General features: G+C 48.2%; 1 protein-coding gene across 1 annotated transcript in view; it reads right to left on the bottom strand.

The window, feature by feature from the left end:
• Nucleotides 1-17,306, bottom strand: part of LOC137438400 (matrilin-1) — a 52,792-nt gene that overhangs the window by 24,973 nt on the left and 10,513 nt on the right. Inside the window, exons 3-7 of the mRNA XM_068133519.2 lie at nt 7,455-7,640; nt 4,773-4,947; nt 4,482-4,610; nt 4,094-4,216; nt 2,817-2,954 (exon numbers count right to left, since the gene is read on the bottom strand). Of these exons, the coding sequence (XP_067989620.2) occupies nt 2,817-2,954; nt 4,094-4,216; nt 4,482-4,610; nt 4,773-4,947; nt 7,455-7,640 (751 nt within the window). The remainder of the gene's footprint in view (nt 1-2,816; nt 2,955-4,093; nt 4,217-4,481; nt 4,611-4,772; nt 4,948-7,454; nt 7,641-17,306) is intronic.

Raw genomic sequence — 17,306 nt, 5'->3', positions numbered from 1 at the left:
GGAGGTGTGATGGTAGTGTTGAGTTAGTGGCTGAGTTTGAATCTTGCAATACATTTTTCTCAGTAGGGAGTAAAACCGGTTGATGTCAAGAGATGGCGTGTAAGTGGATCACCTAACTACTCTTGTCGCTTAACTGAGTGCCGCAGACCCTTACATAGAGGGTCACCACTCTCAGATAGTGAGTTACGTCAGACCAAATGTTTATGCCGTATTTGCATGGATTTCATCCAAACTACTAATCCATGTGCAGAGATTTGCAGATACAAATCAGTTTCTCAGTCATGACATTCATGACATGACATTACCACGGACCCAAAACATTGGGGCAATACCCCTGGTGCTCACCTGGTAGAATAAACAGTATACGACACTGACTAAAGGTATTTTAAACCAATTTGAATGGTTTATAGAAGACAGGGCAGCATGTGGAATCATACTAACATAATCATAACACTTTGAACAAACAAACAAAAAAATACGTATTTTGGTGGGCAACCCCTAACCCCCCCCCCCCCCCACCCCCACCCTCCCAACCCCGTATACCTCCTCAGACCCCAATTTTTCTAATGCCTTGAACAATCATTGGTACATCACGGGTGATGAAGGTTGTGGTGACGTTTCATTGAAATTGTGTATGTAGTTTTAGAGAAAAGAGCAAATACCTATTTTGGGGGAGAACCCCAAAAAGAACCCCCCATACAACCCCTCAGGGCCCGATTTTTTAAAATGCCGTGAACAAACTTTGGTACATAACGGGTGGTGAAGGTTGTGGTAAAAGTTTCATCGAAAGAGTGTGTGCAGTTTTGGAGATAAAAGGAAATTCCTATTTTGGGGGGTCAAACCTGGATCCCCTTTGACCCCGGTAAACCCCCTTAAACCCCGACTCTTTTAATGCCGTGATTAAACTTTAGTCACAACACAACAAATATCATTTGTGAAAAATTTGTTCGCAATCCCATCAGTGGTTTCGGAGAAGAAGTTTCAAGTGTTTACGGACGGACGGACTGACGGACGGACAACGCACCATCGCATAAGCTCCCCTGAACTTCATTCCAGGTGAACTAAAACTGAAAGTCTAACGGAGTAGCCGGGCTTGTAAAATATTATAAACCACAAACACACATGATTAGCTTTTCAAACAGCTGCTAATGCTGCTTATAACATTAAACAAAGAAATTTGGAGGAATCCCGACATCCGTGAGGTAAGTTTTACTTACAGAACTGAGGGAAGATCTACTGTAATCTATATACGCCACAAGTGTTGGGTATGTACCGTTTTGTTGGAAGATCCGTAACGCTGATTCTTTCGATATTTTATGGTCATTTTAACAATCGGTTTGTTTGTGTTTCACACTGAATGAAAAACGTGAAGGTAGAGCGTGGCGATTGTGATATATGACAGGTTCAACGATATGTTTGGCCTGAACGGCATAGGAATCAAAACGGTGGAGTGTGGAGAGTCAGCCACCGTACTGCCGTAATGACATCAGACGTCAGACGTAATCACATCACCCTGCCATGTGACCAGATCCTCAGCTCTGATTGGTATACGTTTGAGGGAACATACATACATACATACATACATACATACACACTGTTACGGATTCGTCACTTCCGATGTGGTGGTTTGCATCCACTGTAAATATTTCCGATTCCATGTATTATTATTGTTGTCATTTAATGGGAATAAATATTTCTAGTTTCAAAAGTTAAAGTTAAAAGAAACAGGAAACCGGATCGGGAACCGGACGACAAACCGGAAGAAGACGAGGAGAAAGGGGGCGGAGCTAGTGAAGTCGGGGAAGAAGCGAGTCATTTCTTCGTCCTGAGCAAACGTTGTCGAACAAGAGTCACGAGTGAATTTTGGGTTTCCTGGAAAGGGATTCCTGTGATAGGGTTGTTATCGCTGTGACTGATCAACCTGCGTGTCAGGTTTGGCGTTGGATTCCGAGGAATCATCGTTGTGTCATTACGTCTCAAGTACGAGCTGTCAGCCATTTTGACTCGCGCGCTTTGCTCATCGCGAAAGGTCTTTGCTTCACGTCAGCCGTTTTCACCATTCCGACGTCTATCTGGGATGTGTGTGTGCAACACGGATTTGGAAGGCAAACCTGAGGCTTGCCGATTTGGAGCTGTAAAACATCCATACCAGAGGGTGTGATTTCCCAGTCGCCTTGAGTGCGCTTTTACGCAGCTTTTGGCCGCGTGACTCTTTGCGCTGCTTTGGCCGCGTACGTCTTTGTGCAGTTTTGGCGGCGTGACTGGGCCCGTCATCTGAACGGGATTCTGGTTTCGATTCGACCTTGCTCTGACGATCGCTGGAGGGGATCAACTTTGAGCATGAAGACGGGAATATAGAGACATTGGGGAATGTTCTTTTTTCACTCACTTGGAGCACAGTGAGTTACCTTATACTAGCTGATAGTACCATCATAAGATATACATTGATTGTACTTTTGATTGCTATTATTGTTGTATTGTTATTCTTGTGTGATTTTTAATACAATATTTGTTTGTTGGTAACAATTGGTGTGGTTTCACCATTGATTTTTGACACAGGATAACACACTTTTCTGCCGTGACTGCTCTCGGGGCTCGGAGGTACACCGTGACCAGGGGGTCGGGGAGGAGCACGTAACAATACATACATACATATATACATACATACATACATACAGACGGACAAACACTGTTCTAGACGGGTTTGACCTATGGGCAACGCCGTAAAAATAGACAAAACAGTTTACAGTACAGGAAAATCGCCGTAAAAGTGTCATCATCAACAGAATAAAGGATAATCAGCGAGATGAGGGCACCTGCAATGTCACAGGTGTGTCCATCTGGTTTAAGAACAAATCCAGGTCTACACCGACAGGTGTAGGAATCTTCTGTTGTCACGCAAGTATGTTCACAGGCGTGGTCGCCAGATGCACAAAGATCCAGAATCGAGATCTCTGCCGGAGAACAGTTTATATCAGTCACAAAATATAATGAATTTTATGGCAGTACACCCACATCACCTCTGATACATGACCTGCAGATGGCCTTTTGTCTGCCAAAGAGTACAACCAAGTAGGCAGCACATTCCCACAAAAGAAAACATAGGGGCAATACCCCTGGTGTTCACCTGGCAGAATAAACAGTATACTGCACTGACTAAAGGTATTTTAAACCAATTTCAATGGTTGCTAAAATACCTATTTTGGGGGGGCAACACCCCCATAGACCACATTAGACCCCGATTTTTTAAATTCCAGGAACAAACTTTGGTACATCGCAGATGATGAAGGTTGAACTCAAGTTCCATCAGAATTGTGTGTAGGTTCTGAGAAAAAGAGCAAATACCTATTTTTGGGGTCAAGTCCCCACCCTCCCCCAATAGACCACCTTAGACCCCGATTTTTTTAATGCCAGGAACAAACTTTGGTACATCTCATATGATGAAGGTTGTGGTCAAGTTTCATCAAAATTACATGTCTAGTTTATGAGAAGAAAGCAAATTCCTATTTTGGGGGGTCAAACCTGGACCCACTTTGACCCCGGTAAACCCACTTTGACTCCAGTAAACCCACTTTGACCCCGGTAAACCCCCTTTGACCCCGACTTTTTGTAATGCCGTGAAAAAACTTTAGTCACAACACAACAAAGATAATTTGTGCCAAATCTGGTCACAATCCCATCAGCGGTTTCGGAGAAGAAGTTTCAAGTGTTTCCGGATGGACGGACGGACGGACAACACGTCATCGCATAAGCTCCCCTGAACTTCGTGCCAGGTGAACTAAAAATCATCCAGCTAAGGTCCAAAGAAAATGTTCTCTCTGTAGGCTAGCACTGCTAGTGAAGGGATAATCTATAGTGTGCACGCACACAGACAGATAGTCAGGGATCCATGGACAGACACACACTGACAGACAGATACACAGACAGAGAGACAGGTTGCCAGGGACACATACACACACATACACACAGGCACCCATAGACATAAACAGACACACAGAGACAGATACATCATTTTCTGTCCCTAGTGGAAAAATATAAAATAAACTGAGTACTTGTGGTTAGACAATTTTCGGATAAAGATTCTATTTTACACCTGCCGAGTGACAGGTGCGTCCATCTGGGTTGAGGATGAATGTGGACTTGCAGCGGCAGATGTACGAATCGTTGGTCGAAACACAAAGCTGTTCGCAGTCCTGCTTTCCAGGTGCACAGTGATCTGAAAAAGGAAAAGTCATTAAAAAAAACCATTTTAACTTCAGTTTAGGGGGATGTGGGCAGCACCGCCATTTTCATCACCTACATTTCACCGCCCAACCCAAGTTGCCATGGTGGTTCACTTTTAATGCCCTCAAGTGCAGCATAGCATCACATATTGAGGAGGTAGAACAGGTAGGTTATGCCCCTTCTTGAAGGTAAATTCCCAGAGGATTATCTGAAGGATTCAAGCAATGCAAGGGTGAGTGTCCAATGTGTCTACCCACCGATGAAGAGGCACCTATGACCATCAGGAGCGAGGGTGTAGCCTTGCTCACACTCACATACATACGACCTGCCGGCAGAGACGCACCGATGCTCACAGCCGTGCTCCACCACCAGACATGTATCTTCACCTGTATGGCATAAAAAAGTCCAAAAGGAGTGAACGTACCTCACAAGATTAGACAGTCACCAATTTGGGAACTACACAAAAATGGACTCCATTCTGGGACTGGGCCTTCAGAAAGATAGAGGTTCTCTCCAGGAGGAACTACCATTCAAATATTGAGTCATACCGCACAGCCTGTCTCTAAATTTGGCGCTGATCCTCTCGATGAGCCCGTAGTTCTCTACATAGTGGATGTGCTCCTCGGTCGGGTGGCTGGCGATGCGCCGCAACGCCGGAGGTTGAGCATGACCGACACCGACCGCATGGAGCTCCAGGCCGGCCTTCCGGGCACGTTCCACCACCTAACTCCACGTGCACATATCATGGAGAAAAAGAACGACAATCTGCTGATGACAATCGGGAATTTTTGGATCCTATTTTTATATGATTTTAGCTCTTATACGAGCCTCGACTTAGTATACAAAAAAAATTTTTTTAATATGAATGGTCCACAGAATTACATTTGCTGGCAAAGAACCACACATCTTCACTGGTCTTTGTTGAGGTCACCTGTTTCACTATCAACTAGAACGGCACTCGGTAGAGCACACACTTCCACCAGGATGAACAGTTCACGTTGTGTATCCCATTGATAGGCCGGATCTGGACTCGGACCTGAACCAAAATCGAATCGGCTTGTTCTCGTCACTTAACTAACTCATCCACATAGTTTTGTCAAAACCCATCCACAATGTTTTGAGATTTCTTTTGATTTTTTTGTACACCAAGTTGAGGCTCGTGCAAACTAACACATAGAACATACAATGAAGGGAGTGGGAAACAAGAGGGGGACAGAGAGGGAAACAAAACAACAGTAGAGAACAGGGACATCAGGAAATATGTGGAAGGGAGAGGACTGAGGCGAGGTACACGGGATAATCAAGATGGACACGACAAAGACTTTCAGGAAGGAAAACGGAATTTGAAGGAGGTGGATTTGGGGTGTAATAATAGTGGTAGAAAAGATCAAGGTTTTGCATGGGGTAAGATAAGAGATGGTAGTGAACAGCTGTTTTGAAGACCTGGAGGAAGGACTGGGATTGAAGAGAGAGAGGGAGTTTTTCCAGAGGTGGGAAAAAGGGGAATTAAATAGTGAAGGTGAATAGAGAGTCTTGATTTTGGAAGTTTCACCAGAAGAGGGTTGCAGGCAGATCTTGTGCGATCTGTAGGAATATTTGGGGGACAGAGCACAGACAGAGCTGGGGGAGCAAGGCTTGAGAGGAGTCGGTAGAAGACAGAAAGACCACCAACCTGCCTGCTGTGAGTGAGTGAGTGAAAGGCCATTAGAATTAGCTTCATCACGGGAGATTCCAATGATTCTGAACGCTTTGGTTTGTACAGCGTGAAGTCGAGCTAGGTGTGAGGCAGGAGCACCAGCCCAGAGGGGAGAGCAGTATTCCATCAAGCTGCGGATGAAAGCTTTGTATGTGGTGAGGAGCTCAGGTGTGCAAAGAAAGGACTTCACGTGACGGAGGATGCCCAATCGGCAAATGGCTTTGGACGCCAGCTTGGAAATGTGGTTTTTCCCAGGAAAGATCATGGCAGATAGTGAGGCTCAAAATCTTGAGTGACAGAACTTATTGAAGAGGATTATTGAGAAAGTAGATGGGAGGGTTGTCCAGTCGGTATTTTCAGAGAGACACAGTGAGATTTGTCAGGATTGAAAGACATGTTCGACTTGTTTGACCAGTTTGTGATTTTGTCCAGGTCTGCAGAGAGTGAGGAGGCTGCAGACTGCCGATCTGAGGGATGAGGAATGGAGCGGCAGAGTGTGGAGGCATCAGATAAGTGATAGAGAGGATTTTCCAGAGAGTCGGAGAGATCATTGAGGAAGACCAGAAAAAGCACAGCACCCAGAACACTGCCTTGGGGAACTCCAGCCTGAACAGGAAGAGGAGATGAGAGAATTCCATTCAGAGCCACACGTTGCCTACGACTAGAGAGGAAGTCCGCCAGCCATACGTGGAGATTTCCATGGATACCAAAGGAGGAGAGTTTGGTGAGCAGAGCTGGGTGCCAGACCGTATCGAAGGCACGAGATATGTCGAGGGAGACAGCTCTAATTTCCTGTTTGGCATTCAGGACCTCTATCCATTGTTGAGACAGCAGAAGCAGCATGTCTAGAGTAGAATGACCTGGTCTGAATCCAAATTGATGATCGGTGATCAAGCCATTTGAGAAGAGGAAGGATTTGATATCCGAAGCAATGATGGATTCCATGACTTTGCTGATAATTGGGAGCAGGCTGATTGGTCTGTAGTTCCAAGGATCTGTTTTTGCACATTTTTTGTGTAAAGCGGTGATGTTGGCTGATTTCCAAGCTGATGGCAGATGACCTTGAGCAAAAGAGAGGGTGAAGATAACAGAGAGAGGGAGTGAAAGAGCGGAAGAACAGGATTTTAGGACCCGTGGGCTGATGCCGTCTGGTCCAGTTGTAGAATCAGAGTCGAGGTTTGACAGAAACTTTTCCACCTTGTCAGGACTTCCTGGCTCTCCTGAGGGTAGACACACACAGCTTTGTGAAAGGAGCTGAGATTACCTTCAGTTGGATTTGCCTTCCATGAGGCAAAGGCAAGTTGTTTCGGGGCAATTGCCTCATCACAAGCTTCAGTGTACCATGGACGGGAGGAAGGGTATGATCGTGGGACCTGGATTCATTACACGACAGCTAATTGTGATGCCTGACATCCGATTTAAAAAATATGTCCAACGAGCTGTTGTGTTACTGTACTGTATTGTGGAATGGCACGATTATGATAAAACAGCGGATGGTGAGGGACAACAAATAGTTGTGCGATGAGTCACACACCTCATCAACCTTGTCCTGAGGCCTCCCATCAGTAACAATGATGGCGACTCGGGGAATTCCCTGTGACTTTGGTCGTGCTCCGGCTTCTTCAGTAAACGCCGTGTCCAATGCGTACGCGATGGCGAGGCCAGTCATGGTGCCAGTCGAGAGTGGCTGCATCAACTCCACCACTGCCAACATGTTCTCCTGATTGGAGAGGGGGCACAGTGGAGTAGTGATGGGGTAGAGATGTACAAAGCTAGTAACAAAAAATGTATCTTCGATGGATAAAAGGTGTTTATCTTTTATTTATAAACTGTTATGTAAGACTCAGAGGAGTATATAATCATATGCAGAACAGGTAGATAAAAATACCAGAACGGTACTCGGTAGAGCGCATACCTCTGCCAGGCCGAGCAGTTTATATTTTGTATCCCACCGATAGGCCGGATGTGGATTCGGACCAGAACCAAAACAAAATCGGCTTGTTCTTCTCACCTCTCCAACTCATCCACCAGGTATTGTCAGAATCTTCTACTTTAGAATTCTCGTATTCACAATTTGAATTATTCGAACTACAGACTTGGCATTTAATATGGAATATTTTTTTATGGGGGTGAACTTACTTTTCAAGATGTCTTAGAACCAAAAGTTCATTGGAATTATGTTGAAATTATTCTAGATTTTGTTAATGTGACGTTTAAAAGAAACAAAAACCACATTTGACATTTCGAAACAAATAAATTGATCCTTGAAAGGGATGTAAACTGATATCGAACTCAATTCATGGACAGTACTGTGTTAAACTTCTGTGCGTTTTCCAGAAGTATCTCTTTATTTTGCACATTAGCCAAAATTTTTTTTAACAAAAACAAAAGTTAAATTACGACTGGGATTACGGACAGTAAAATTACAGTTCAGTACTTCGTGTAACCCCCACGAGCATTCAGGAGAGCACGTACACGTTGGTGCATGCTGTTCACGAGATTTGCCAAGGTTTGGACAGGAATCGCTTGCCATGCAGTGACAATAGCCTGCTGCAATTCACGCACAGAGGTCGGCTGCTGGTCCAAGTGGTCGATTTGACGCGTTATTTCTGCCCACAAGTTCTCTATCGGATTCATATCCGAGGACATGGCAGGCCACTCCATATGCTCTACACCACGGTCAGCAAGAAAGTGTTGGATCATGCGAGCACGATGAGGCCGTGCATTGTCATCTTGGAAGACAAAGTTTCCTCGAAAGGCTGCACGAGCAAATGGAAGCAATGTTTCTTCCAGAATGGCCCTGTACTTGAACTGGTTCAGGTTTCCATTCAGAACAACCAGGTCAGTTTTGCCCCCTGCATGAAAAGCAGCCCAAACGGTCACCCCACCACCTCCAGCTTGGACTCTTGGCACTATACAATCTTTGTTGTAGGCTTCATGCACTTGTCTGCACACTCGGACGCGGCCATCTTGACGATAGACCAGAAATCTAGACTCGTCACTGAAGATCACGTGATTCCAGTGTCCTGGCTGCCATTGACGGTGCTCTCTGGCCCACTGCAATCGGCGCTGGCGGTGTTGTCTGGTCAGGCGTGGCTTTCTCAGGGGACGCCTGGCACGATAGCCTGCTTGAACCAGTCGTTGGTTGACTAGCCTTCTGGATACAGGCACATTTGTCAGTTGCTGCCACTCAGCCTTAAGCCGATTAGCTGACTTGGTACAGCCATTGCGGACTAACTGGTGCAGCTGGAGATCATCCCTCCTTGTGGTTCTGCGGGGACGTCCTGGCCTCGGTATTGGAGTAGGGACACCCCTCTGAGCATTTCGTTTCAGGATATTTGACACCTGACCTTGAGTGATGCCATACTGCCGAGCAATAGCACGCTGTTTCATGCCGTAATTTCGTAAAGCCACCACTCCATGACAAACAGCATTGTCGAGTTGACGGACCATCTCCAGAGGAAGCGGGAATAACTTTTGGAGACGTGCAGCAGTTGTTTTCCACTAATACAGAACGCAACAACCCTTGTATACCCGACTGTGAAGCCAATCATCAAATGCACCTGTCCGTACATTTTGCCACACCACCTGTGATATAATCCTGCTGTTGACTTCTTGCTGCGACAGACAATCAGTGACATGGTTCTTTTAACAAATAAATCACCAAAGTGTAAAAGAAACTCACCAGATTGATATACTGAGTTAAGAAAGTAAACCCAAGTCAAGAAAAAAAAAATTTCCATATTAAATGCCAAGTCTGTATATAATGATAAGCAACCTTAACTTTTTGATCCAAAAACAACAAAGCAATCGCCTTCTAGCTTTTGATTGGTGAACCAACTCAGTGACCCAATATGCAAATTCTTAAAATTTCAGGTCAATTGGATGAAAATCGATGAGGTAAGGTGACGCTGACCTTTGCCCTTTTGATAATTGTTAATTTGGTTTTTTTCATATTCTCATAATAAAGGTATTGTTGCGAATATGGAATTTGGCCTCCATATCCGCTTGTAAATATTCCCCTATTTTCTCCAATACTCCCCAACTTTCCCCAATCCCCCATTCCCTAGTCCCATTGCATGTAAATAACAATCAGTAGAGCCGACCTTCCCCTTATTCCCCCATTAAATGTCGTGCCCAGGTCCACCGCACCACACGTAGCCAACTTTCGGACATCTTCCTAGTTATTCTTAATCTATGTCAGTTAAGGCCTCGTTTCCATTAATTATGACTCTTCGTTGCACCAGAATGTGATTATATGGCATCAGTAGTGAGTTTAGGACCTTTCCCATACCTCCTCCCATCTTCTTCCCCAAACAACAACAATAACAACAACTACAACAACAATTACAACTACAACTACGACTACAACAACAGAGGGGCGGGGAGTGTGCGTCCTCACACCGGCTCGGTTACCCGCCATGACCATACGCTCCACGGCGTTACCCCGAAGGGGCTGGCTGTCAGCTCCTCGTCAGGGGCGGAGCCAGTAACCCCCCCACGCACCCAATGAGAAGCAACGTGCCGATTCCACGAGGCGGAGCTAACGAGCCGAGGGCGTGTCACTCCCCGCCGGATATACGCGGCCCCGCGCCGGATGTGACGTGAGATGCGCCCCCAGCCTGGAGAGAGAAGTCGCCACCCCTCGAGCGCTGCAATACCTCCACCGCATCTCTTAAACTGGACCGTACGTGATCCTGCCCTGAGCCCAGGTGCACCTGGAGCGATCGCTACCCGCCTGTCCTTTGCATCAAACCCCGTGTGAGTGAGCCTTGTCCCGTTTATCTGTCGTCCGTTGGGGTTAATATAAGTGTGTTTAAGTGCCCACCTTCCTATGTTTCCCTCTTGTCCCTGTAATCTAAACCTTCCGCATTATTGTAATAACAACCTTTGAGAACCGTATCCCTGGTGTCGTGTCGTATTAATTCCAGCCGTGTGTCTTCTTTTTCCTTCATTGGTCTAGCATAGCGCGATTAGTCAACGTTCGGGCACAATCGGGTAACTTGTGCAGACGTGGTCATACCATAAAACCGCTCGGTAAATAACATCCAAGCCACGTCTGTAACAATTGGTGTCGAGGAGTGGAATTCGAACCCGGGACTAAATTAGTTAGGCCCAAATTTTGGGAGGGAAAATCGAGCCGGAGCGCGTACGGCGCTCGACCGAATCGATTCGGAGCGCGTTTCCCGCGCGAAATTATAACGGCGAAATTTGAATTTGTTTTACGAAAATAAAAAATAAAAACCGAATTTTGAAAGTCGCGCTATGGCGGATCAAGACAGCTGGGGTCCGGTAAAGGAGAGTGAGGTAGGGTCGATCCAGGACCAAAATGAGGGACAGGAGGAGAGCGAAGCAGTGAGGGCGGCAGGTTCGCAAAATAGCGCCGTCACGCACGAAGAAGCGGGCGCGCAAAATGGCGCCTCGCTGGTCACCGTGCCCGCGACCGAAGTAGCGCCGCTGGGAAGATTGGAACTTTTTTTTATACAAATGACGGCCCTTATGGAAAAGAATAGTGAGCGATTGGAAAACCAAATGGGGGTAATGGGAAACCAAATGGGGGTAATGAGGGACGAAGCGAGGGCTCGGAGTGAGCAATTGGGGGTAATGAGGGACGAAGCGAGGGCTCAGAGTGAGCAAATGGGGGTAATGAGGGACGAAGCGAGGGGTACCAGTGAGAAGTTAGACAATAATTTTGAGGGGTTAGACAACGGGATAAAAGAAGTGAAAAAGGGGTTAGAGGGGGTAGAAAATAGAATGGCTGCCCAGGAGAATCAGATAGAGGGAGTGAAAAATGGGTTAGAGGGGTTAGAAAACAGTATGGAAGGCAAATTGAGGGACATGAGGGACCAAGCGGAAAGGGAAGTTAAACAAATGGAGCAGCAGATAGAGGGGGTCAGAATGGGGGTAGAAACCAAACTGGATGCTCACAGGGAGGAAATGGAGCAGATGAGGGTGGCATCTGGGCAGGAGATGCAAGTGATGGGAGAGGAGATCAGAAGAGGAGTGAGTGAGGAGGTCGGAGGAGTGCGCGAGGAGGTGAGGCACTGTAAGGAGCGCATGGAGAAAGAGGTGAGAAAGGGGACTGTAAAGTTACAAGGGGGCATAGAGGTCCTGACGCAGGAGGTGGAACAGCTGACGGAGGGACAAAAAGGACTAACGGAGCAGGTTCAAAGGAACACTGCGGTATTAGGAGGTTTAAAGGCGACACAGAAAGAACTAAAAGATGACTTGGTAGCGACGAAGAGGGAATGTCAGATGGTACGTGAGGGACTGACAACGAGGTTGGACGAGGTGGTAGAGGTAATGGAGACGAAGGACCGGCAGGTGAGGACGCACCTGGAAACGGTCAAGGTAGCCTTGGAGGACGAGCTTGAGGAGACGTACCGGGGAATAAAAGAGGTGAAGCACAAATTAGAAGAAGTGGAAGAAGGGATGAGCGAAATTAAGAAGCGACGGAGAGGGGATAAGAAAGAAATAAAAGAGGAGATAAAAGAATTGGTCCAAAGTCTGTGTTTGGATCGTGATGATGTGCTCATTAACCGGATGAGGGATTCGCAGGTGATGGAGGAGAAGCGAAGAGGAAGAGGACCCGGTGTAAGTGGTGACCAATATGGTCGTGCGTATGATGCGCCAGGGGATTTAAAAAGCTTGGGGATTGGTTTGGATCCGGGTGTTCGTGAAAGGCCGTTGGTGAGGTGTGTGACAGGTCTGGTGTGCGAAAGAGGAGGTGTGCGAGAAAGTCCGACTCTGGGGTGTGTGAGGAAAAAGTGTGTGCCAAGGAGTGAGGGTGCTGGCGAGAGTGAGTCGGTCGTAGCGCGTGTGCGAGGGGGCACATGGAAGCGTGGTGTGGTAAGTGTTACAGAGGGTGTGACGGGAGAGTGTGCGCAGGAGTGTGCGCGAGAAAGGTGTGTGACGGACAGGTGCATGAGGAAAGAGTGCGCTGTCAGAAGTAAGGAAGAGTGTCCACCTGTGGTGAGTGTTACAGAGGGTGTAACGGGAGAGTGTGCGCGAGAAAGGTGTGTGACCGACAGGTGCATGAGGAAAGAGTGCGCTGTCAGAAGTAAGGAAGAGTGTCCACCTGTGGTGAGTGTTACAGAGGGTGTAACGGGAGAGTGTGCGCGAGAAAGGTGTGTGACGGACAGGTGCATGAGGAAAGAGTGCGCTGTCAGAAGTAAGGAAGAGTGTCCACCTGTGGTGAGTGTTACAGAGGGTGTAACGGGAGAGTGTGCGCGAGAAAGGTGTGTGACGGACAGGTGCATGAGGAAAGAGTGCGCTGTCAGAAGTAAGGAAGAGTGTCCACCTGTGGTGAGTGTTACAGAGGGTGTAACGGGAGAGTGTGCGCGAGAAAGGTGTGTGACGGACAGGTGCATGAGGAAAGAGTGCGCTGTCAGAAGTAAGGAAGAGTGTCCACCTGTGGTGAGTGTTACAGAGGGTGTAACGGGAGAGTGTGCGCGAGAAAGGTGTGTGACGGACAGGTGCATGAGGAAAGAGTGCGCTGTCAGAAGTAAGGAAGAGTGTCCACCTGTGGTGAGTGTTACAGAGGGTGTAACGGGAGAGTGTGCGCGAGAAAGGTGTGTGACGGACAGGTGCATGAGGAAAGAGTGCGCTGTCAGAAGTAAGGAAGAGTGTCCACCTGTGGTGAGTGTTACAGAGGGTGTAACGGGAGAGTGTGCGCGAGAAAGGTGTGTGACGGACAGGTGCATGAGGAAAGAGTGCGCTGTCAGAAGTAAGGAAGAGTGTCCACCTGTGGTGAGTGTTACAGAGGGTGTAACGGGAGAGTGTGCGCGAGAAAGGTGTGTGACGGACAGGTGCATGAGGAAAGAGTGTGCTGTCAAGAGTAAGGGTGAGTGCGCTGTCAGGAATGGAGGTGAAAGTAGTGAGAGTGACAAGGAGAGTGAGTTAGTTGTGACAGGTGAGCGAGGATGTACACCTGGGATGGAAGGATGCACACCTGGAATGGTAGAGCGTGAGTGGGAATGCACGCTGGAGTTGGTGGTGAGGCACGTGGTTGGGTGTGCGAATGAGAGCACACCTGTGATTGTCACAGAGGAGGTGACAGAGGAGGGGGCGCGAAGCGGTGTTTTGGTGAGGTGTGCGACCAACGAATGTGTGCCAAAGTGTTCGGTGGTCAGGTGTGTGACCAAGGCTGTGAGTGGAATGAGAGTACCTGGGTGTGTAAGGAAAGGTACGAGGAGCATGGGCACGGCTGGATGTGTGAGCAAGGAACGGGCTGCGGGGTGTAAGCATGCAGGTGAAGCATCGACGTTTCACAGGTTAAAGGTTAGGTCGACTTTTAGCCGAAGCGGGCCCTCGGTGCGTGCCGGGTTTCGCGTGCCGCGAGAACCAGCGGGGATCCGAGCCACGGCGGGTTCGAAAGGACCGCCGTGCGCGATCCGTGCTGGGCCTCGCTTTGAACGTCCGTGCTCCACTAGGCGGAGCGGGCGGCTGGATAGGAAGGGTCGTCATGGCGACCACGTTTTGTTGAGACGTGCCGGCAGGTCGAGATCGGGACATTGGATGGCTCCACGCCGAGGTGATGCGTGGGATCTCGGCCCGGGTAAGCCCCCGTCCCTGCCCCGAATGCCGGACGCATCCAGCCGCAGGCACAAAACAACCAGCATCCATTGCTTGGCTTTACGAAGCCGGGCTTTGGACAGGGATTGGCGCACCGAGAGGTATTAGTGAGTCGACTGGGTGATGAGGTTAGTGTTTTGGACCCAAAATTAGAGAAAAACAAAATTTGATGATTGGCAAGGGATTGGCAGTAGTGATTGGCAGATGATGGGCAGTGATTGGCAAATTTTTAATTTGTTGAAATTTGATGTGCAAAATTGGTAGTGAGAGACCCCCGATGTGGTGGGATGGCAAATCCACCATCCCTCACAGGGGGGGGCAAAGGAGCAATAGTTTATGGGGTGTATGGCAGTGAAAACTAGCCCGGGTGGGTTAGGATATTGTGTGTAGGGATCTAGAGAAGATGACAGTAGGTAACGTTAAGGTTAGTTAGTGACTGATACCTGTAGTGGGGACGCAGGTAGATTAGTGTGGATTATAATGACGAGGGAGCGCAATAGTTAAAGGGACGACTGGGAAGCGCAAGTTTCAGAAGGGAGTAGTTAGCTGAGATGATGCCGTGTTTGTGAGAATTGGACAGGTGTGTGGAGCAGTGTATGAGTAGTGAGTGTGTGGATCAGCGCGAATGCGCTTGGGGAGAGAAGGGTGCAGGTGGCACCAGGTGTGAGAGCACAGGTGTGCAGGTACAGGTGTGTGGAGAGAGTTGGAGTGAGTGGTACGGAGTGGTGTGCATGGTGCGAAGGTGTGGATGGGGGAAGAGTGGACCCCTTTCACGAGTACCCGGGGCGGGTAGTGTAAGTGTTAGGTAGAGGGTACAGGTAAATTGTGGTTGGATATTGGCATTTGTGGTGCGGTTGCAGAATGGTGTTGTGAATGGGTGCATTAGTGTTGTGGAAATGGCTGGGCGTGTAGCCTGTTAGTGTGTGTAGTTGGTTGGGCACTCCACCACTGTGAGGATGTCGGCCAGGTGAGGCCGCAGGTGGGCTCTGGGAGCCGGTAGAGTTGTGGATGGGGCCCGAGGATCCGGAGGATGGACCCGGGTAGCCCAGTGCCAGAGAGGGCACCGAGTGGGGAGAGTGCCAGAGGGCCTTCCCCAGGTAGTTAGGTTAGGGCAAGGAGCAGGTAAGCTCGGAGGCAACTGCAGTGGTGGAGGTGTGCAGGTGAGTAGACCCACTGGGAGAGGTACACGCCACAGCCCAGAAATTGTACGAGGGCACCGGGAGATGAATCGGGGGAGTGAGACCCCAAATTGAAGAGCACCACAGTTTGGCCAATGGGAATTGGTTTTTAGAACCCATAGTGTAAGAGGGCCAATGGGTTGGCCGGAGAAAGCCCCCGGGTAGTGTAAAGTTGTTAAAGTCATTTAGGAGATAGTTAGGATTGATGAACCTGTCGCACCATACGCAGCCACTTACCTGTGGTGATGATGATGACTCCACACCTGTGTTTTCTTTGTTTTGTGCAGGAAATGAGATTGCTGTGAGGATTTGTGAGACGCATCACGACGTGGATGAGACATTGGGGTGATTCCATCTCTCCCTCCCTAGGAGGGACTGATGATGAATTGGTGATGGCAAATTCTGATGTTGAGTTGGAGATGGCAAATTTTGATGAGAGTTGAAAATGGCAAATTTGATTGGTTAGGAGGGAGAGAAGACGAATTTGGTATATGGGAGGAACGGGGAAGACAGTAGGGATGTTTGTTGATTTGTAAAGTAGATGTTTATGGGTAGTGTTGTGTTGTGTGGATACAGTAAGGGGTAAGGGAGGGGCCATGTAGGTTACCTGGTGGGGGGGGGGGGGGCGTACGATGCGAACGTACCTGTCTCACCTGGTTCCCATGTGCCCCCAGTGTGCATTACCTTATATTGCGTGCACTTTTGCGCCCTTACCACCTTACTCACTTGTTTCTTCTTTTGTCTCCCACCTCCGAGGATCTGGCTTTGGGGTAGAGAGAGAGGAGAGAGAGGTGCTGGCTGCGCAGTTGTGGGCCTGCACTTTCGCTGTTTGCTGCCGGGATCGATACACCATATGGACCGCAATGTTTGTGGCCACCCACAATGGACCGCAGTTCGTTTGCGGCCAAGCACCACCCGGGGATGGACCTATGGGTCAACGTGGCACCTATGCCATACAGGTGAACCACTTTTAGTTGACACCAAGTGCACCACAAGAAGAGCAAGAGACACCTGCAGGGTTAGGGGTTGTCGCATTTATTTTTAATCATTGAACAATGGTGACTGCACCGATTGGTGATGGGGTGGTGCTGTTGATGCTCGGAAAGGGTGCTCTGCACGTTATTAAAGGCCGTCGGCCACAGAGCACTCGTGGGTTGGTGTATCGATGTTGGCAAGCGCGCTCTCTCTATGCATAACATCTGCATGTGTTCCTCCAAAAACAGGTCCTGGATCGTAGTGTAAATAGCAGCGTAGTCGTGTAAATAATGCTCCCTACCGGCTGTATGTTTAGTTTGAGAATTCTTTCCGGATTCGGTTATCCTGTGGGTGTGTTTCTGTGAGGAGAAGGGTGCAACGTCGCAGGGGGACATATTTACTCATTTGTGAATATCTGTAAAACTGTCGCACTCAGGGTAGAGTTAATAGTAGAGGGAACTACATTGCGTGCCACACTAAAGTAGGTAAAAATTTATCGGGTCGGGACGCCCCGAGGGTAGAGAAGGGTGCAATGTTGCGAATATGGAATTTGGCCTCCATATCCGCTTGTAAATATTCCCCTATTTTCTCCAATACTCCCCAACTTTCCCCAATCCCCCATTCCCTAGTCCCATTGCATGTAAATAACAATCAGTAGA

This window comes from Myxine glutinosa, chromosome 13 (genome assembly GCF_964187855.1).
Source record: "Myxine glutinosa chromosome 13, kmMyxGlut1.1, whole genome shotgun sequence".
In the NCBI taxonomy this organism is placed as follows: domain Eukaryota; kingdom Metazoa; phylum Chordata; class Myxini; order Myxiniformes; family Myxinidae; genus Myxine; species Myxine glutinosa.
The sequence above is the reverse complement of the archived record's forward strand: the minus strand, read 5'-3'. Positions and strand labels throughout refer to the sequence as shown.